Raw genomic sequence first — 22,137 nt, 5'->3', positions numbered from 1 at the left:
AGGAAGAGATCAGGAAGGAGAGATGGAAGTGGGTAGAACACAAGTTGAGGGAAGCACCCAAATGCGTCACAAGGCAAGCACTCACATGGAATCCACAAGGCCGAAGGAGGAGAGGAGGAACAAAGAACACATTATGCTGAGAAATGGAGACGGACGTGGGAAAAATGAACAACATTTGGATAGAACTAGAAAATATGGTCCAGGACAGAGTGGGTTAGGGAATGCTGGTCGGCGACCTATGCTCGATTGTGGGTAACAGGGGTAATTGAGTAAGGAAATAATATTGTGAAAATTTTTTAACTCTTTATATCTTGTTCGGAAGTAAATACATCAGACTAAATAGATTACAATTTGTTTACCCGGATCACTGGTCACGTTGAAACACTATTAACAGAATTTGGTTAACACTAAAGGACTAAACAAATAAACTGGATGATCAATCAATCGTAAATATATTAGTTTAATAAAAGTTTAGTCAAGATCATCAGAAATGTCTTACACTGTGGGTAAGACTTGTTTGTATCTACCAACAAGCATTATTTCTGAGATGGTGGAGAAGATTTGTAGCTCAGATGGATGATTTTGATGGAGTTTTATTCTCTGAGCTGGATAGTTTGGTCGTGGAGCTTTCATCGTTCTTCTGAAAGACACCATCATCAGGTAGACTTCTACATGAAGTTCGTGCTAATGATGTCAATCAGAAGAACGATGAAAACTCCACGACCAAACTATCCATCTCAGAGAACAAAACTCTATCAAAAGTATTATTTCTCTTAAGATTTTAAGTTTACCTTACTGAAGAGTGAAAACTAGAATAAAACCTTGGTGAAGAGTTTCATGTTGACTACTTCCAACCACTTAACATTTCAACATGGTGAACGCGAAATTGAGTCAATTAGAGTAGTGGTGATAGTTTTATTATATCAGTAGAATTCGTTCAGCGCTACAAAACTGGATGAACATGATACAGATTATTACTCAATAATCATACAATTGTGGAGTTTTATTCGTCTGCATGATTTCTAACTGGAATGGTATGGATTTATCTAATCAAATATACTATTCATTCAAGTTAACCTAAATTTACATTAAAATCAAGTTTTATGTAGCCTTATTACTATCGGTTTAAGGTAATCTATTATCAAGACAATGAAAAATGAATCAAAGTGAAATGACCATTTTTGTGACCCTAGATATGACTCTAATTGGATTGTATGAATGTTATTGAGAAATATATATCACCAATCCTTGTATAGAATCATCGAACTAATCCACAGAATTAAATAAGTCAAATACAAGAATGGATGTTTGAATACGTATATTTTGTACACTCACTGATATAGACAGATAATAAGAGGGACGAAGCGAAGAAAGAGAAGAGAAGAGAGTGAAGCGAGATGGTGCACAATGGAGATGGCGTGTGAGCCAACTCCATTTATTCAAACGTTAATCAGTATTTATGGCCAGATAAGAATAAATTACAGATATGTGATGAGTAGGATAAGAAGTGTGAACGCACATACGCCTATATAAAAACAGTCAAGATTGATAAGTGAATAATTAATCAGATTAAAATATGACTCAAGAAGAACGGATAAATTGACCTGTTCAGAAGCTAGAATAAGTTATGCAACCGTCACTACACCATAGTAATGAGTTTCAACGTCACTAAGTGGCATCTTCAGATTTTTTTATGGTTCTGTTTTAGTGAACGAGAACACAAATAGGGACAATCGAAAACATTTGGACAAAAAATGGTAGAACAGCTTAGTAAAATCTGAGAATCATACAGTAAATACTTCATTTGCAAAATTCCAATCATTTGTCTCAAACTTCATTTTTATCTCGTTACCACACCAATCACTTTCTGTTGTCGTTCTCTTTTTTTTGATCTTGTTAACCTTCTACCGCCAAGCATTTCACTCTCACTTGACTATATATACTAATTATATCTGTCTTGTTATCTAGCTGTACAGTGTAATTTCACTGTCATATTTAATTAAAATAGAACCGAATCTATTTCGAACTTCCTGATTAACGAAGTATAGGTAATGATCAGAAAGGGTTTTGTGGAGATTTTAGTAATCTAAATAGTTGAAATCATGTCTCAACTGAAGCTGGACCACCATGGAAAACCTGAAAGCACTGGACGGTCAGTTCAAATCTCGCGGGGGTGCTGGATCGTAGATGAGCACTGCCACGGAGGATTCCCATACTAGGACAAAACAGCCGTCCAGTGCTTCCAGGTTTTCCATGGTGGTCTAGCTTCAATTGACTCATGATTTCAACTATAGTTAATGGTATTTGGAATAAAAGGACAACATAAAATAGCTTAATAATTTGTATCGTGAATACGTATTGAATACATATAATCATTTCAGAAAATTCCTATCATGAAATGATATTTGTTTATTGCTTATTGAATGATTAGTACTACATTGTCGATAGGATACGATCTAGATGTTTTTCTTTATTTTCCATTCAACATTTAGTTAATCTAATTTAAATTTAACTAAATGGTTCAAGATATTCCTAGTTATGAATGTGAATGACTCATGGAGATTGTTAGTGTGTCTTTTTTATAGTTTAAATTGGATAGTTGTTTCGTCTTAGTATAGGAATCCTCAGCAGTATGCGTCAATAAAACCTCAAGGGACTGAGATCAAAACATTTAGGTACCACAAAAAGAGGTGACCTTAAATGATTGTGTAACTAAAGTAAGTTCATGATGTAAACTATAATATTCCTTTTATTTTCTTCATCATGTCGATGTTTAAATTCGACAGTACACTGTATTCCTGCTTACGTTTATGTTATGTCCCGATAAGAATAATGAGTGGTAACTTTGGGATCCATTTATGGAGGCTGAGATTGGTGTTCTGGACTTAACTGGCTGAGCTAGGCGGAAAGTAGGACCAATCAGGACTCTAGACTGCTCGTACGGGTTTTATGCGTCACTGGTCCGAACGATAATTCACTGCTTTCTGATTGACGGTATCGTTACGTTATACAATAAACAGGGCACACAGGTCACAAGTTACAACAGTTTAAACTAATAGTTAACCATTAAACTGTCTGATGTCAATCAAGACTCCTTACTAATCTTACCTAATTCTTCTTCTAATTTTTTAATCTCTTCAATTAATAGTTCTTGACTCATTGATTCTAAGCGTATAGTACGTGGTTTACAACTTTTAACTGGTTTCTCTATCTTCTTCTCATTAATACGTAGTTTAACATTGTCATCTTGTAATTCAATCAGCTTCTTTTTCAGACGTGTTATCTATGAAATAGAAAGGAGAAAAATAGAATGAAATTAAAGAGATTATCAACGATAGATACATAATTAGTGCATAGTATAGTAACTATCCTACCATTATTGCATCTCGGTTATGCTTAGGTTTAATTAAGCCCTTTAATTAACTTACTTAACAGATAATGTTATTAGAACAGTAACAATACACTTATTCACTTGTACTGTTATGATCACTAGATCACATGATAGACTAGTTAAAATGTTGATTACTTAAATATCACTTGGTGATTCATTCTCCTCTCTATGTAGGTATGTACTCGAATCCTATTATTAGTCCTTGATTTGCATTGCTGTGCCCTTATGAGATTTGACTATAAATTTGCCTCTGTAGTTGCTCGCATATATATACATATTCGTCTCTGTGCTTCAAATTCACTTGATGTGTTTATAGCTTTGTGATCTGCGCTATCCGCTAATGAACTGTAGTTGCGGCTTCTCATTGCCTTCTGATTTCAAACACCGTTGAGATTTATATTATAAGTTATCGAGGTGATTTATTAACGAAGTAAAGCCACTACTATAGAATCTTCTTTTGGATTCTTTAATACACCAATGTTTTATTATAGATTAGATTCGTCTTAATGTATATTTGATAAATACTTGATCCGGTCGACAAATCACTATTAGCAATATCATTACATTATATGTGAATAGGAATGTGATTCTCCCCCTCGAAATGCTTCAGGATTGGGTTGCATCGACACCCGAACCAATGATAGGGTGTGAAGTTGTTGAGCGTGTCGACCGCTTCACTGATCTTGGGAGTCTCATCAGTCCTTGTGGTCTGGTGTGTGACAAAATCTCAGCACGGATACAGAAGGCTCGACTAGCTTTTGCCAACTTGCGTCCTACTTTATGGCAGTGAAACATTTCTGGTAAGAGTAGAGGACATTCGTAGATTACTAGTATTCGATCATAGCTGTCTTCGAAGCATCGCACGTATGTCCTGAGACCACCGATTAAGTAATGCAGTTTAGGAAACGGGTACTAGGTAAGGAGGGCAAATCAATTGATAAAGTAGTGACACTTCATCAGTTGAGATGGCTGGGATACGTGTTATCTATGCCCAACCACCAACTGCCCCGACGAGCGATGTTTTATGGTGTAGGTGTTTGTTGGAAGAAAGGTAGGGGCGGCCAGACCAAAACATGCCACAACTCCATGAAGTCACTGACGAGTGAACTGCACCATGTTGGTAGTTGTAGACTACCTGGTTGGGATCCGCGAGATGATAGCAACTGATGGTTAGACACCTTGAATGACATGGGTCAAAATTGTTTGCAGTGTCGCAGGTGCATCCACTCTTTGTGTTCTCCCAAATTCTAAGCTTCTGGATTCTTCATGTCCCCTTTTTTCTCTTTCCAAATTTATTTCACTGGATTATACTCCTCGAATAACTTCTTCGAACTCCAATGTTTTCGATTACTGCTTGTTAGGATAGTCGGAAAAATATACCAATAATTATCGTGTTAAGTCTATGGTGGCCTTGGACCTTAAATGTACATTTCTTATTGGTTGATGTTTATTTCACTTGTTAAATATTTTGTAAATGTTGTTTCCTATTTTATGGTACGATATGGTTTGTTTGGTTAGTATATAAATAGAGTATGTCTGAAATACAATGATTCATTACTCAGAGGCTGTGACTTGTGTTCCTGACTCAACTGGCTGGGACAGACTGCGAAGCGGGGCCAATCAGGGCTCTAGGTCGTCCGTTACGTGTTTACGTGTCCACTGTCACAGAGGCGATCGATAAATACGCTGCTTATCAAAACGTGCAAGTCCACCCGTTACAACACTGCTTATGCTTTTCTTACCTCTACCATTATTGGATTCGAATCGACAATTTTATCTGTCTGCTAATGTGATATGTACGTACGTACGAAATTCTACGTTGTTACTGACTGACTGACTGACTGACTGATATGAATAGGGGCACAAAGCGAAAAATTATAACAAACAAACACATATATACTTACTTCATTCTCTTGATCTTTCATTGTTTCACGTAGATCATTATATTTTTCAAACCAATTATCCGATTTTTCAAAACTACTCAAAACACGTAAATCACGTATAATTTGTTTTAATTGTTTATCTGTATCGCGTAATTTTAATTTTAATTTGTCATTTTCTTTTAGCGTTATTTCGAATTTTTCTTTATATTCATCATTATTCAATGTTGATTCTATTGTAGTTTTTTGTATAATTTGAGAATTTGATTCATCATTATCTATCGGGAAAGTTTCTTTACTGGACAAATTACCTTAAATTAATATAAATGTATACATATTAGTTTAGGAAGTAATTTACTGTATTTATTTAAACACATAAACATTGACACAAGGAGGCATCAAATAGTTATGCGCCATACAGATCTCATTTGATATGTGTGAGGATTGAGATACTGCCCGGATGCCTAAACCGAAGCAGGTGATTTTCTTAGTAAGCCACATTCGTATCCTTCGACTTAAAAGTCTGATCCACAAGGTAGTCGAGCAACGTCAGAAGATATAGTCACATGGTAGCCCGGTGTAGTGTCAGTCATTATGTTAAGCCCATATACCATATTCTAACTTTCGAACAACCCAATCTATTCATTCTACTTGAGTCAAATTTTGACCTTGTTAATTATTCGCTTATCAGTCTTGACTGTTTTTATATGAGCGTATATGTGTGTACATTTCATATCCCATGTCTCATCACATGTCTGTAGTTTATTTTGTCTGCCTATAAATACTGAGTAACGCCTGACTAAAAATGAGTTGGCTTACCAGCCATCTCCACTGCACGGCATTTTGCTTTGTTCTATTACATTCACTTTACATACAAAATATATGTATTCAAAGGCCATTCTCGTTAATTGACTTATCTAAATTCCGTTATTGACTAATGTGATTTAAGTCGATGATTGTATACTAGGATAGGTGATAACTAACATTCTTACGATCTTAATGGAGTCATATCCATGGGCCACTAAACCGGTAACCTTACAATAGGTTCATACATCATTTATTAAGAATCGATATTAAAGTCTTAAGTTCGAATCCCGTTTCAATCATTTTATTTAAGAAATCACGAATATGAATGAACAAATAAATTGAAATGAACTAACTTGATTCATTATTGGGAATATTTTGTGATAAACGATTTGTCATTGTAACTGATCTTAGTTCATTATCTATATTCAGTTTATTTTTGATTCGTTCAGCTACTCCAGTTAATAAAGTTTTAGTTGATTCTAAATGAATAGTTGAATTAGTATTATTACATGATGGACTAGTTGATGGTACAGTTTGTTGTTCTTCAGTATTTCCAATTAATCGATTTTCACGTGACTATCAATGAAAATGGATAATTCATAGAATAATGATCAATTAGGTATTTGAAAGATAAGACTCATTTTTATATGGTTGACAACTAATGATTTATAAAGGAAAAGTAATTGATGTTTCCACTTCTTCTTTATATACTTCCTTACGCCTGTTACTCCTAATGGAGCATAGGTTGCCGACCAGCATTCTCCAACCCAATCTGTCCTGGACCTTCCTTTCTACTTCTATCCTATTTTGTCCATTCTTCCAATGTCTGTCTCCATTTCTCAGAGTAACATGTTCTTTGGTCTTCGTCCTTTCCCTTCGCCTTGAGGACTCCATATGAGTGCTTGCCTTGTGACACAGTTGGGTGCTCTCCTCAATGTGTGTCCTGTCCACTTCCAGCGCTTCTTCTTAGTTTCTTCCTCCACTTGGATCTGGTTTGTTCTCTCCCACAATTGGTTGTCGTTGATAGTGTGTGGTGAACGTATCCGAAGTATTTTGCGTAGACAACTGTTAATAAACACTTGTATCTTCTGGATGATGGGTTTCGTGATTCTCCAGGTTTCCGCCTCAGACAGTAGAACTGTCTTGACATTTGTATTGACAATCCTGTTCTTTATATAACAAAGATGAAACTGGATAATTAAATAGTGAGTTGCTTTTTATAGCTTACAAATTAATATACTATTGAGAATCAGGAAGCACTACAACAGAGATTGAATCTAGAAATCTTTAAATGTTATTGTGAACGACTAAACATAAAGATCAGTTAGTCAGAGTTGAATGGTACAATTATAACTTCAATCAATTTGTCATATATGATGAATGATAATTGTTCGATATGTCTGAACTTCATGAGTTAAGTAGTTATATTCGAACTTCAAGAGACTATTAAGTAAACTCTTGCATTCTAATTGAAAAGGGTTTTTCAAATAATGTTGATCGATAAGGTTCTATGAACATTTGGAAATAGACGTATTTTACATTTACTTCTAAATGAAATGAGCAAGAACAAATATTTTAGCAGAATAACATGAATTCATTTCTATTTCGTAGGCTCTCGTCAGCTGCTTACAACCTGTGATATTTAAAAAAATCATAATTACATAATGCGTTTAAATTGCTTACTGAATATTGGAAATATAGTATACCTTATGTGAAAGAATATTCTACAAGATTAATTGTGACAACAGTTCAAAAGTGGGTTAGAAACAATTGATGACATAATGAATAAACATTGATAGGAATATAGTGAGTAGAGTTCAGTTGAAAGATAGTTGAAAAAAAATTATCACACTTGATCGATAGCGGTCATATAGGGGACAGAAACAAGTCGTTCAAAGTTATTTATCGTATTCCCATTAGTTTTCCTTATGGTGTTCGATCTTGTCTCTTACACATAGCAGAAGCTATAGGAATCTGAGTCAATAAGCTAAGCCTTTGTGTTCAGAAGAAATTTGTAACACCCTTATCTCTTCCTTGAATTTATTTATTTATTCTTTTTTCTAACTTCCTCTTCGTTTATTATTTTTTTCACCCCCCTCCTACCATTTTATTATATTTTCTCTCAACTATACGTTTCATGGTCCAATTATCTGAACATTTCTTATTACATCATCTTATAATTTTATAGATGTTATCTCACTGTCTATATTTTTCTAATCACTGACCTATTTCAGATTATGTAACATTGATTTGAACCTTTATTATTATTGCTTATCAAAAACTAATGCACCTATTGTCACACCATCAATTTGTAATTTTCACATTTTACTTATTATGTAATCGTTTTTGTTGACTTATAAACTACCTTGATTGGTTTAATAATATATGCATATAAATATTACTGTATATTAGAGTAAAGCCTGATGAGGATCTAATCGAAAACAATATTGTTCGCTAATATCTATGTTGTTCTAAAAAAATTATAATCAATGATGTAATAAATACAAACGAAAAAAGGAAAAGATTTTTATGGTGAAGCGAAAGAATATTTGTCACCAAGGCAAGGAAAGATTAACAACCGTCTCCTTTTGAATACATAGGTCAGGTTTTTTGACGCCTGATGGCAAAGGCTTCAGTAAACTTCAGAAAACTGGAGTTTGGCTGCTTACTAGTCAACCTAAAGGATTGTAAGGTATCTACCTGATGTCCTGTATCAAGGAGATGTTTGGTGATTGCACTGTTCAGAGTCTTTCCCTTGTTCTAAGACTTTTTGGAACATGCTCAAAAAATCTAAGATATGCTCTCCTTTCAGTTTGGCCGTTGTAGCTGCTTTGGCAGGTACACGTATATTTATAAATACAGTTGGCGGTAACATGAAAGGGTTGCTTGTCGATCTTTGATTGGGTTATTGAACATTGTTTCTAACCCACTTTTGAACTGCTGTCACAATTAATCTTGTAGAATATTCTTTCACATAAGGTATACTATATTTCCAATATTCAGTAAGCAATTTAAACGCATTATGTAATTATGATTTTTTTAAATATCACAGGTTGTAAGCAGCTGACGAAAGCCTACGAAATAGAAATGAATTCATGTTATTCTGCTAAAATATTTGTTCTTGCTCTTTTCAAAATGATAAATGGAACGATGTGTATGATACTTCTAAATGGTCAATCAGTTTATAAATCTCATGCTTTCAAAAGGTTGTTCTAGACCCAAATTATCCAGTAATAGTACATTTAACTAATACTGAGTAATATGGGCTCAAACCTCAAAGGGAATTATAAATTACATTAAGATTATAATTGCAGCTCACTGACTACTTCTGATTAGAATGGCAGATCTAGATCAAGCAGAACGTCCTATATAGATAAACTTCAACATTCTTAAAAGTGTAATATCGAAATTTCAGTTTATTAGTTTACTTGTAATGAAACAATTTTTCCCATCTTTTTAGATAATATATCATTTTCTGCTTGTGATTCTTTTAATCGTCTTTTCACTTTTCTTATTTCTTCTTCAGCAAAACGTAATTGTTCTGATAAATCAGTTTCACGTTCTCTAGCTGCTTCTAAATCACGTACAATTTGATGTTCTTCAAAAGATTCTTCACGTGACAATGAAACACTTTGTCTAGACTAAACAACAACAAAAAAAGTGATTAATGTAAACAATATGGATTCAGGACATATCGGTTTCGCGCGTTATATATATTGCTTTTATTTTGATTGGTTAATAATTTATTGGATAATAAATCAATAATGACACGCTTTTTCTATTGGTTAATTAATAATATATAAATGATAAGATTTTATTTTTCAGTGTAGAATGTGAATTTTGATTTCATTAGTTAAATTCATAAATTGACATAAGCTAGAAGCATTAGACAGCCATTACATTTTAATATGGAACTACTCAACGATGCGCATCTACGATCTCGTACCAAAGGAGACTCGAACCCAGACCCTACCATCTCATGCGAGAACACTTAAGCTTTTGCCCACTAGATTCAAGATGATTTACTGGAGTTCTAGTGAGAAGTCGTGAATAGTAGAATCCAATCCTTGTCGGATAGAGACAGGTATATGCCTCAGATAATAGATAAATGGTTGTCCAGCCATTTATGAATTGATGAGAGTTAGACACTAACACCATTGGATGCCGAGCCAGTGGTCTAGGGGCTTGGCGTTCACGCGCGAGATTTGAGGTCCTGAGTCTTGGGAAGATAATGGTTTTATAAACCTCCGTCATTGTGATCGATTTTGATCCATATCACTCAGAGTCTCCAACCACTGGTTACGATAGTCGAGCCGACCCCAACCATACATTCTGCATTTACCAACACCATTCAGACTAAACGTTAGTGACTTCAAGCACTGATGCCACATTTTGGTTTAGCCGCCCCTAACTTTCTTCCATCCATCTCTAGCGCTAGCCAGCATTGCGCGTCGTGGTAATCGGTGTTCAGGCATATGTAACACGTGACCCAACGAACTCAGTCGATGAATATTTACAACTCATCAACTGATTTCCCACCATTCCCGAATACTCTGCGTCTAACCTCACTATTACTCATCAAGTGATCCCAGCAGATTGGAGCAATACTTCCCAGTCATCAGTGGTCAAATATTTGTATCTTACGAGTATCTTCCACTCTTAATGGTCACGTTTCGCTGCTGTAAAATAGAACAGAACGAACTGTCGCGCAGTATACTCGTTCCATAATTGATAGAAGGATATATCACCTTCTCCATAGTTGACGTAAATTGGCAAAAGCCAAACGAGCTTTCCGAATCCGTACAGAGATTTCTTCAGATACCAACCCATTAGGGTTAATCAGACTTCCAAGATAAGTGAAGTGTAATTGTATTATTTATGTCTAAATAACACAACTTTATAATTACAGTGATTATGTTCTGTATTTTTACAAACTTTAAACAACTCTGTGAACTTAAATGTATCTATTCAAATTTACTACGATACATTCGCAATAATCAGACATATGTTTGTGTGAGGCAGTCAAATGTTATTAAGCGATGATGGAGAATGACTAGCAGTGAAATCCAGTTTGACGCGCGTTTCGTCCTATTTGGGGTGTACCTACATCTCAGAGTTAATGTTCATTCTCGGACTCGAACTCAGTATCATTCGCTTCAAACGCCATCGCATCATTCACTTAATTACTGTGTCCTGATAGACACCTGCTTGTGCAACGGGTTGAAGTTTTAAATTCACTGGATGTTGTTTATTTGTATCGCATAGGATGTACATATACCAACAAGAAATTGATCAATTGCAGTTCTAAATAACAATAGAACGATACAAGTAAACAACACCAAGTGAATTGAAAAGGTTATTAGTTAAAAAGAAGGAAATATTTTAGAACTGAAGACCTACAGTTTGCTAAGAAAGCTTGAAATCAGTTGATTATTCTGTAAAAATCTAATGGTTAACTTTTCGTTTCGTCCATAAACTCAAATATCTTGGATTTAAGTTGTTAAAACTGTTCACATATTGTCTACGAATAGCTGATACGATAATATAATTGATCGAATCGATTCACATCGTTCGAATCCGAAAATTGCAGATAGAAATTATTGTTGGAAAGATCTTAATGAATAAGTTACAAAGTACTCATAAATTATTCACCTACTAGCATATACGACGTTAGTGTTTTCTTAGCAAAGCTGTTTTCTATGGGATGGGGTTACTGACCCCATGCCCAACCCTCCTCCTTCATCTGGGCTTGGAAACGTCAGTGACTACAAAGGGGCTACAGGCTCCAAAATAGTATCTTGGTTTTTAAAAAATGCTGTGAATTTAATAAACAGTTGTAATGTGCAATTGAGAAAAATAGAAATTAAACTAAAAAATTATAATTAAATATTACATACTCTATTTTTATCCGTAACTTGTAATGGCCCTTTGTCAATAGCACCTTTTTCATTTTTCAATTTATCAAACTGGATACAAACAAAAAATAGAGTACAACAGCAATGACAACGACAACAACAAAAAAGAAGGGACGAATCGAGTGAAGAAATTTCTTTTCAATTAGTTTTTCATCATGGTTCTTACTTATTTAGGCATGTTAATCGCATTGGAGCACAGGCCACAGACCAGCATTCTCCAACCCAATCTGTCCTGGACCTTCCTTTCTACTTCTATCCTATTTTGTCCATTCTTCCAATGTCTGTCTCCATTTCTCAGAGTAACATGTTCTTTGGTCTTCGTCCTTTCCCTTCGCCTTGAGGACTCCATATGAGTGCTTGCCTTGTGACACAGTTGGGTGCTCTCCTCAATGTGTGTCCTGTCCACTTCCAGCGCTTCTTCTTAGTTTCTTCCTCCACTTGGATCTGGTTTGTTCTCTCCCACAATTGGTTGTCGTTGATAGTGTGTGGTGAACGTATCCGAAGTATTTTGCGTAGACAACTGTTAATAAACACTTGTATCTTCTGGATGATGGGTTTCGTGATTCTCCAGGTTTCCGCCTCAGACAGTAGAACTGTCTTGACATTTGTATTGAAAATTCTGACCTTGGTGTTGCTTGACAAACAGCTGTTTTGAATTTCAGATGTTCTTCAGTTGTAAATATGCTGCTCTCGCTTTGCCGATCCGTGCCATTACATGTGCATCAAATCCACCATGTTCATCAATCATGCTGACCAAATATGTGAAGGTTTTTACATCTTCCAAATCTTCTCCATCAAATATGATTCGATTGTTGCATTCTGTGGTGTATTGGAGAATCTTGCTTTTCCCTTTGTGTATGTTGAGACCTACTGTTGCTGAGGTTGTTGCTACACTGGTAGTTTTCTCCTGCATTTATTGTTGCGTGTGCGATTGAAGAGCGAGATCATCTGTGAAGTGTAGATCGTTCAGCTGCATCCTAGATGTCCACCGTATCCTTTGCTTCTCCTCAGATGTTGACGTCTTGATGATCCTGTCGATCACGAGGAGAACGAGAAAGTGTGAGAGTAAGCAACCTGATTGTTCCACAGTGATCCGTAGTGTTCCAATTTGGTCTGTATACGGTCGATCCTTACGAAATCCAGCATATCATTGCTCTACATTAATGTAAATGTACATATATATATATATGATTTGTAATAATGAAATAATACTCATCGAATAGATTAGTTACGTAATAATTACATAATGACATTTCGATTTTAAATTAATATTGAGTAATTGGAACAAAGAAGATTAATAATAATCAAGGTGATTTTTCTAAAATCAGGCAGTTGCTACGTTGCATTGTATATATAAAAGGAGAAGAAGAAACTAAGAGAATGTTTTAGTGAATGGTCAGTAATATAGTTGTTATGTAAGTATTAACAGAAGAATTTTGAGAATATATTATGAACGTCCCATATACCGATGGCCAAGTTAGAGAAAGTGGTTTTACAAACTTCTTTTGGATACAAAGGTTAGGTTTGTGAAAATAGTTTACAATGACTTCAGCAATCTACAAAAGGCGCACTCGTAAACCATGTGGCAAATTAGACAGTATATGGTAGATAACATTAAAAGTCTTATTGAGTTCAACATGATGACCTGTATCAACCAAGTGAGCGAGAATAGAACTCTTAATCACTTTTACCCATACTTGATAGGTGAGATCAAGAGTCAACTGAAGCTAGACCAGTATGGAAAACCTGAAAACACTGGACGTCTGTTTCGTCCTATTGTGGGACTCCTCAGCAGTGCGTACATTATAGATTTTCAAAATTTAAAAAAAATCGATTTTTTTCATCCATTGATTTTTACAGTTTTATGACTTTTAGGGTTTCTTTTAAAAAAATATTGCAATGTCTTCAAATAAGATCAATTTGTCAAGATTCTAATTTATAACCAAATGGTGATAATAATTTTTTTGTTTTGTTCTAAGATCATTGTTTCCTATAACTATGAAATACTACTACTTGTTACTAACTGCAACAGGATGAAAGTGTTTTGGATGAATGTAAGGAAAACATGTTTGTAGAAACAGATTTATTGATTTATTCACTAACCACTAATTAAATGATGTCTACATAAATCATAATAAAATACGTAATAATCAATCAATAAATAGGAAAACCTGGAAGAACTAAATGACTGTTTTGTCCTATTATGGCATTTCTCATCAGTACGCATCCACTATCCTGCACAAGGAATTCGAATTCAGGACATTTTTATTTATTTATATATTTGAATACATAAATATTGGTGCAAGGAGGTGCCAAATAGATATGTGCCACATAAATAATTTGATTTGTGTGAGGGCTAGGCTACTGCCCCGGTGCCCAAAACGAACCAGATGGTTTTCTTGAGGGCTACACTAGGAGCCTTCAACCTAAATGTCTGATTCAACATTACGAGATAAAATCACATCGTAGCTGGTGACCAATAATTGGTTCATACGCCGTTTGTTCCGTCAGGATCCTGGAATGCATGGGCACCATTGGTTTAGAATCAAGGTTCTCTAACTTCTGCAAGTGGACCCTACCTGTCCTCCAACCCGGTTAGAGTGCCAGACATTCGCTTTTCGTCCTCGCAATTTCGTGAACAACAGTAATGCCACGAGGATGCAGTGATTAGGACGTCCATAACAGTAGCTGTATACGCGTGGCCGTATGAGATAATTTCAAGAGGGAGAGCATGCTCTCTCTATCCTCGGCCGTACCAGGACCTAACGGTTTCGCAGGCAAATGCTTAACTTCTAGAACAATGAGCCAACATCCAACGGTGTTAATGTCTAACTTTAACCAATCCACGAAATCGCAAAACCGATTGGTCTCGGTTTCAATTCTTTAGGGCGGGATCGTGGATGCTCACTGCTGAGGAGTCAAAACAGCCGTCTAGTGCTTGTATGTTTTCCATGGTGGTTTAGCTTTAATTGACTCATGAATTCAACTATTAAATTACTAGAATCTCTACAAAACTCCCTTCTGATAAAACTATGAATGAATTGAGTTAACTTTTGATCAATAATCGAATAGAAACTCAATAAAATACCTGACTTGACTGAGATATGTAATTTATACCTAGATTATATAGTTGTCTTCTCTACAACAAATATGAATCTGGAGTTTCCTCACTATAATGATGAGAGAAGAAGGACTGAGACTATTCATTCCTAATCACTTCACTCACGTACTAGAATGGGTTTGGGTATATGTTGCATGTAAGTCTGTATCTGATCCAGCGATCAGAGAAAGCAACACTTAGTTTGGAGAAAGTTTATTATATAAGATGAATGTTTAATAACGTTATTTGAAAAAAACAAAAGAAAACTTACTTCAAGTTTAAGTCTTCCTAATTCATTTTCTACAGCAATTCGTTTATTTTGTGATGTTTGTAATTCTTCATTGAGTTGACGATTTTCTTCTTCATAATAAACACGTTTCTCGTCTAATAAATCTAATTCATTATTTAAACGTACACCAACTTCTTTGGCTACACGTAATTCCTCCTAGAGTTAGATATTAAAAGAGAGGAACATTCAATACATAGATAATCTTGTATTGAATGACTACTATTTCATTGGTTACTTTTCTAGTTGTTTATAGTTACCTGTTTCATATCTCAATGTACTGCATTACTTCTTCTGATGAAGAACAAACTATACGTTTTGAAAGCTAAATGTCAATATTAAATTTTTTAACATGGCTTGTTTATACATTAATTGATCATTGAATAGTAGTCAATTTCATGTTTATCTAGTCATTAGCTCGGATCAATCTCTATTGCCTAATTTCCCTTGTGATAATTCATTTAAGTGATGCTGGTAGGTGGGTGATTCGTTGGTAGTAGTCGCAGTTAAAATTAGTCAATGGCAATGTGCTATTATTGTTAAACTCTATGGCATAGATCTAAATCCTACTGTGAGGAACTTGATTACGATGGTCAACCAGTATGTAACTGAGGCTTTGAACTTTCTATCAATCCCCTTCCCGAATACTTGAGGTCAAACAAAACGTATCACGCTGCCGAGCCCTTTGAACAAACGGTCACGCTACTAATCGATCTAAACGATATGTAAGTAACATGATATTTAATGCACCTGATTATCTAGTTTTTCAAAGGTATTCAGTAGTACGGAAATTATTTTGGGGTTGAAATAGTTAAGTAGAAGTGTCTCGAACTGTAACATCAGAAGAAACAAGTATAAATCTATGTAGTTTCATATTATTTCAATCGAATTTTGTCGACAAATCTTAATTAGCGAATAATTGGAGCTCAGAACTTCAAGTCTGTTGCCTTCAATAGTTTAACGTTAATTCCACAATTGAAGGAAACTGTTTACAAAACTAATAAGATGCTCAGGACAAATTTTATAAATGAGTCTGTATCGGTTTTTGAATGTCACAAACGATTATGGATTACTGGAGCATAAGTCTAAAAGAAAAAAATATGTAACAAGTGAGCTGATACATCATTTTTTCTGGTTAACATTACTTCGGTAAGGTTCTTTTTAACTAAATGAGATTAGTAACAACATCCCTAACTCTTCTTGTTTACCAGGGCTTGGGACTTGCAATAACCTTAGTACGGCTATATGCATAGCTGAAACATTATAGATTAACAGAACTAGTACATAAATTCGAACTACGTTAGTTAATTAAGTCAAATATCATGTACATACTGATCCATAGCTCAGAAGTGGGTTTTTACAAAATCTAGTATCCTATGGAATAACCATATCAAAAATGTGACGGATATTCATTGAACTTTTTCGTGAATCTTACAAGGTTTATAAAGACTCAATAGATGAACTGCATTTCTATTTAGAAGAGACATCATGGTTGTGAGTTCCATGCTGCATGGTATATAAAAATATATGAATGTTTAGCTTGAAAGATGGGTGTTCAAAGTACGGTTGAGGTGTTCCTGAAGAGTAGGGATGTCATAGATATATTATGGATTAATTTTAGCACATAATGCTGAATTATGTATTCTTCTAAGTTATCAGTCTTTTGAAGTTATATAAATGAATTACTGAATGACTGCCTGAATGCAGAAATGTTATCATGTTCAAAGTATGAAAATTATGATTCTTGTATAAAAATTCATTTTAGATCCGATGTTACTTCTGATATTAGTTAACAGTAGAATCTACAATGTGCATTTTTTTCCCGTTTTTGTCATTGTTTAATGTTGTTAGGTTTGAAGCAAACACGAGTTCACTTGATTTGCGAACGAGAACAAAGACTCAGTGACCAAGACCAGTAAGCTAGTTATTTGATGCGTCCAAGCTCCGCTAACTAGAGGGAGAAGTCCAAGCTTGAAATAGGAAAGTATATTCTGCAAACAGCTAGAAACGAGCGATCACAACAAACACAATTCAAAACGTATATATACAGTGCAAAACCGTCCTTGGGGTGAGTTACCAAATAGTATACTAAAAGACGCAACGGACCAATAGCATTTCAGATATTTCCCGATGGGAAATACGACATGAAGGTGACAAGAGCGCCTTTGGCCAAAATTAGGTCCTTTCCCAAGTGAGTTCTGGGGATCTAACGTCCCCGACAAATGTTCACAGTGAAACTTGAATAAAGTGTCAGAATGGTGTTATTCATCTAGTTAATAAATAACAATAACTACCAACTTGTTTAATACGAACAATGGATATAAAAGACTATTGAATGAAAAAAATTACGATATTGTTAACACCGTAAATTTCAGTGTCTGATTCTTGTTTCTTAGGAAAACAAATATTCTGTTATTTTAGAAAACATGTTTATACATATCTCCACAACCATTGCTTTTTAATACTGTGGTGTTTGCTACTGATATCGACAGATATATGTAGTATGTATCATCAGTCGAAGGTGAACTGTTTGGAGGCAGAAGATTAACAAGATCAAATAAAAGAGAACGAAAACAGAGAATGATTGGTATGGAGACGAAAGAACATTAAAGTCTGAGACAATTCATTGACATTTTTGGAAATGAACTATTTACTGTATGGTTCTCAGTTTTTACTATGAGATTCTGTAATTGTGGATTGGAATGCATTTGGTTGTCCCGCACATGTGTTCTCTTTCATCACAGAACAACTGAAAAGTCTATTCATGAAGAACATTTTAAAATGAATGTTGATTGTTTTACCAACTAACTGAAGTTTTGAGTGTAAACCAATAACAGATAAACCACTGATTATAATGTAACTCACTCGCTACGGCTCCTAAACATTTTAAGATCGATCGCTAATGCAACCGTAGGTTCACATTATTGAGGAGCCTTAAACAATTGTCCAGCGTTATAATTGTTTCAAAAACGGTTATCTATCTACGATGTGTGCTAATGATGTCCACAGATATAAGTAGTATATGTCATCAATCGAAAGTGAAATATCTGACGGAACAAGGTTAAGAAGATCAAAGAACAGAGAATGAGAACAAAGAATGGTTGCTATGGAAATGAAGGGACAGTGAAGTCTGAGACAATGAATCGACATTTCACATATGAAGTATTTACTGTATTTCCACCATTTTGATAAATTTTACGACAAATTTTGTTTTTATACCGAAAAAAAATGATTTTCAATATTCAATAATAAATCACTAAAAAAACATCAGAATTTATTGTACTGAACATTGGACAATTAGTTCATTTACTTATCGGATATATACAATTGACATTACTGAAATCTCATGCTGTTCTTTGATATTTCACTTCAACTACTTATAGTATCTGGGTGTTTACTGATATTGTTCCTATTTTAGACCCCCCACCCACACAAATGTCCTGGTATGGCCGAGGGAGAGGAGTTTCTGCTTTCCCTCTTGAAAACATCTCACATTGCCACACGTATACAGTCACTGCCTTTTCATGGGAGTGTTGTCTACGAGATTGAGATGAAGAAAACCGAATTTTCAGAGCTTTAACCGGGTTGGTGGACACAAAGAGTCCAACTAGTGGAGTTGGAAAATTTTGATTCCAAACCAATCGTGCAGCTGCGCTTCAGGATCCTGAAGGAATGAATGGCGTATGAACTAATTATTGGTCACTGAATACCATGTGACTGCATCTTCTAACATTTCTCAACTACCTTGTAGATCAGACCTTCAGGTCGAAAGCTCGAGTTGTGGCTCCTCAAGAAAATCATCTCGTTCGGTTTGGCCACCCGGGCAGTGTCACAACTCTCATACAAATCGAACGATCTGTGTGACGCATATGTATTCGGTGCCCCTTTGTACCAATATTTATGTTTAAATAAATAAAAACTGTACTGATAATCGACTGCCTTTAGAAATTATATTTCATGTGCTTTCCACTTACTAACTAATGAACTATTTAATTCATAGTAAATTACTTGAAAGGAATAACTTCAATGTTTTTCTTTTAACTAGATTTGTGAGTTGTCGAATCATGACAAATTTTCTGAAAGTCAAACGATGACATTTAATTCATGTTTCATTGAAGATTATTGACAAATGAAAAGCTTCTTTAGGTTTACATATAGTTGTAGTTACGTTAATTAATTAGCTTTCTAATTAATGATGTAATGGATAGTTATTAGAGTTTTGTGAATGTCGGTTCACGTTCCAGATCCTATTCACCACAGAATGATCTCAGTGGTGGTATAGTAGTAAAAAGCACAAGTGGGGACAACCAAATATACTTCAATACAACATTAGAGAATGTCCTCGTAAAACCTGAGAACCATACAGTAAAATATCTATCAATCGTCTCAGACTTAATTGTTCTTTCGTTTCTATTCCAATCACTGTCTATTGTCATTCACTTCTCTTCGATCTTCTCAACCTTCTGCTGCCAGATATTCCACTTTTGATTGATGATACATACTGTTATTATCTGTCGACATCAGTAGCATACATCATAGTGGAATTGCCTCTGAAAACTAGAAAGCATTACATAGTTATTTCATATTTACATTTGACTGAATAACAGTGGGTACCCGTAATCGCTTCAGGGATCACATGCAAAACTTTCAGGTCTCTTGGTGAATACCTAAACATCAGAACTACTAGATCATGATATTATCCCCAAATGTCATCAATTTGTAATATATAACTATGATCATCTGATCCTACTGATAACAGTCATTTTACTCTTCATATATCTGAAGTCCACTAGTTCACTAGGACTTTGATTGTTAGTTTTAAATATTACGTAATTGTTTTCTTCTTGGGATTGAAAATATCAATCCTAATATTTAAAAAAAACATGACGTTTACAAATGTCTGCAGAGTGCCTTGGATGTAGTTTTGTTTTCTTACTCAACACTTATTAACAATGGAATATATCCGGTCTCCTGGAAAATGAATACCTACTTAATTATTTACTTATGCCTGTCACACCTCGTGGAGGAGTATAGACCGCCTATCTGGAAAATGATAGGAAACATTAATTCCGTCAATATGATAGGCAGGGTTTTGTGACTTACTTTCAACTAGAATTAACCCCGTAAACACATAACATCGAACAAGTGTACTGTGATATTGACTTAGATAAATAAAGTCAGTGCATTATGACCTATTCGATAGAATTGTATTAGATCCGAGTAATGGTAACTACCAAGTGATCTATCATTATGTACAACTGTGTAAGAATAAGGTTTACCATTTAATAATAACAATATATGACAATATTTATAACTTAAAATCCATTAATATTATAACCGTTTACCTCTAAATTATGTATATGTGCTACATCTGCTTCACTATATAATTCCGATTCTAGTCTTGCTAATCGTTCTTCTAAATTAGCTCGTTCCGCTTCACATTGTTCAAAACGTCTTTCAGCTTTACGTAATTTAAATTGTAATATTCTACAAGCTTTATTAGCTGCTTCTAGATCACGTTGAAGTTCACGTACAGCATCACGATCCTCTTCCTATTATAAGATTAATATATAAAAGAAATTAAGATTTTTGTAAACATTTCAAATACAACTATACTTATGTTATATATAATATACCCTTGTGGGCCAAGGTAATTTGACATTGATTTTCAGGAGAATCAGACACCATTCAGACTTTAACGTGACAACCCAAACAGTACAACTTAATCCTGTTTAACAGGAGAACCAGACACTTTATAGGCTTTAACGCTACAATCTGACTAGTAGAGCTCAATCCTGTTGCGTGACCACACAGGAACCAAGCAGTCTGGTGGATCAACAATACATTTGTACAAATACAAATTAAATTTTAATTATCACCTATCTACTAGGCTATGTCAGATATATCAAGTCATTGTGCTCATATGTTTTTTTCAAGGCTAAGCGGTCAGTATAAGATGCCAAACAAGTTGTGTTACTAAACGAAACCAACAACTCATTTTCTCAAGGTATAAGCTAATGTATCTGATGAATATATATCAATGATTTGTTCACAATATTACTTGGTTTCTTAATTAGTTTTCTTCTAAATTCCCCAATATTCTGGCTTGATTTACAGTTTGAGTAAGTGTTTAGAAGTTATAGATCTGAATCTGACGAACACAGGACGTAACTTTGCCAAACATTATATGAAAAATATTTAGCATTGAAAAGTATTGTACGTGACCTTTCGATACTCCGGTTTAATCAGACATACAATAAGTGGAAGATGTTGACAAGAATACTCTACTGTCCAAGATTTAGCTTTAATTTCTAAGAAACTTGATGAATATTTCTGTTTAAAAATCTCGTTTAATTTTCTGACAGGCATTGATGTATAGTTACCAATGAGTTTATACTGATATTCGATTAAGCCTTATCAATAAAAGCCTTCTATCCCCTCTTGTTTTTTCTCACACAGGTAGCTGGTCGAGTTCGCATATGGAAAGCGTCAATATCAATGAACCAAGCATATTCAAATATTACTTTCATCCCACTTAGTGATTCTTCATTTATGCATACAAATGGTATCAAAACGACCTAAATAACAAAACTGTAAAGTTTAGGGGTTGATATATTGGTTATTTAAGATAAGAGTTGGATACAAACTAACAAAGCCTTTTCACTAAAATCATTCTATCCTTCAGTTGTGAATCGTGTACATATATTGAAGTTACTTCAATCAATTTGATTTGTAGTGGTTTGGATTATCATAACGTT

The 22,137-nt window shown here is 34.7% G+C and overlaps 1 protein-coding gene across 1 annotated transcript in view; it reads right to left on the bottom strand.

Moving 5' to 3' along the window:
* MS3_00000776 (uncharacterized protein) overlaps window positions 1-22,137 on the bottom strand; it is a 100,391-nt gene that overhangs the window by 44,043 nt on the left and 34,211 nt on the right. Inside the window, exons 5-11 of the mRNA XM_051208417.1 lie at window positions 20,725-20,931; window positions 15,365-15,538; window positions 11,976-12,044; window positions 9,507-9,719; window positions 6,432-6,654; window positions 5,296-5,582; window positions 3,109-3,283 (exon numbers count right to left, since the gene is read on the bottom strand). Of these exons, the coding sequence (XP_051064446.1) occupies window positions 3,109-3,283; window positions 5,296-5,582; window positions 6,432-6,654; window positions 9,507-9,719; window positions 11,976-12,044; window positions 15,365-15,538; window positions 20,725-20,931 (1,348 nt within the window). The remainder of the gene's footprint in view (window positions 1-3,108; window positions 3,284-5,295; window positions 5,583-6,431; window positions 6,655-9,506; window positions 9,720-11,975; window positions 12,045-15,364; window positions 15,539-20,724; window positions 20,932-22,137) is intronic.

The sequence above is a fragment of the Schistosoma haematobium genome, chromosome 7, assembly GCF_000699445.3.
Source record: "Schistosoma haematobium chromosome 7, whole genome shotgun sequence".
Taxonomy (NCBI): Eukaryota; Metazoa; Platyhelminthes; class Trematoda; order Strigeidida; family Schistosomatidae; genus Schistosoma; species Schistosoma haematobium.
Note: the sequence above shows the minus strand (reverse complement) of the source record. Positions and strands in the feature narration are given on the sequence as shown.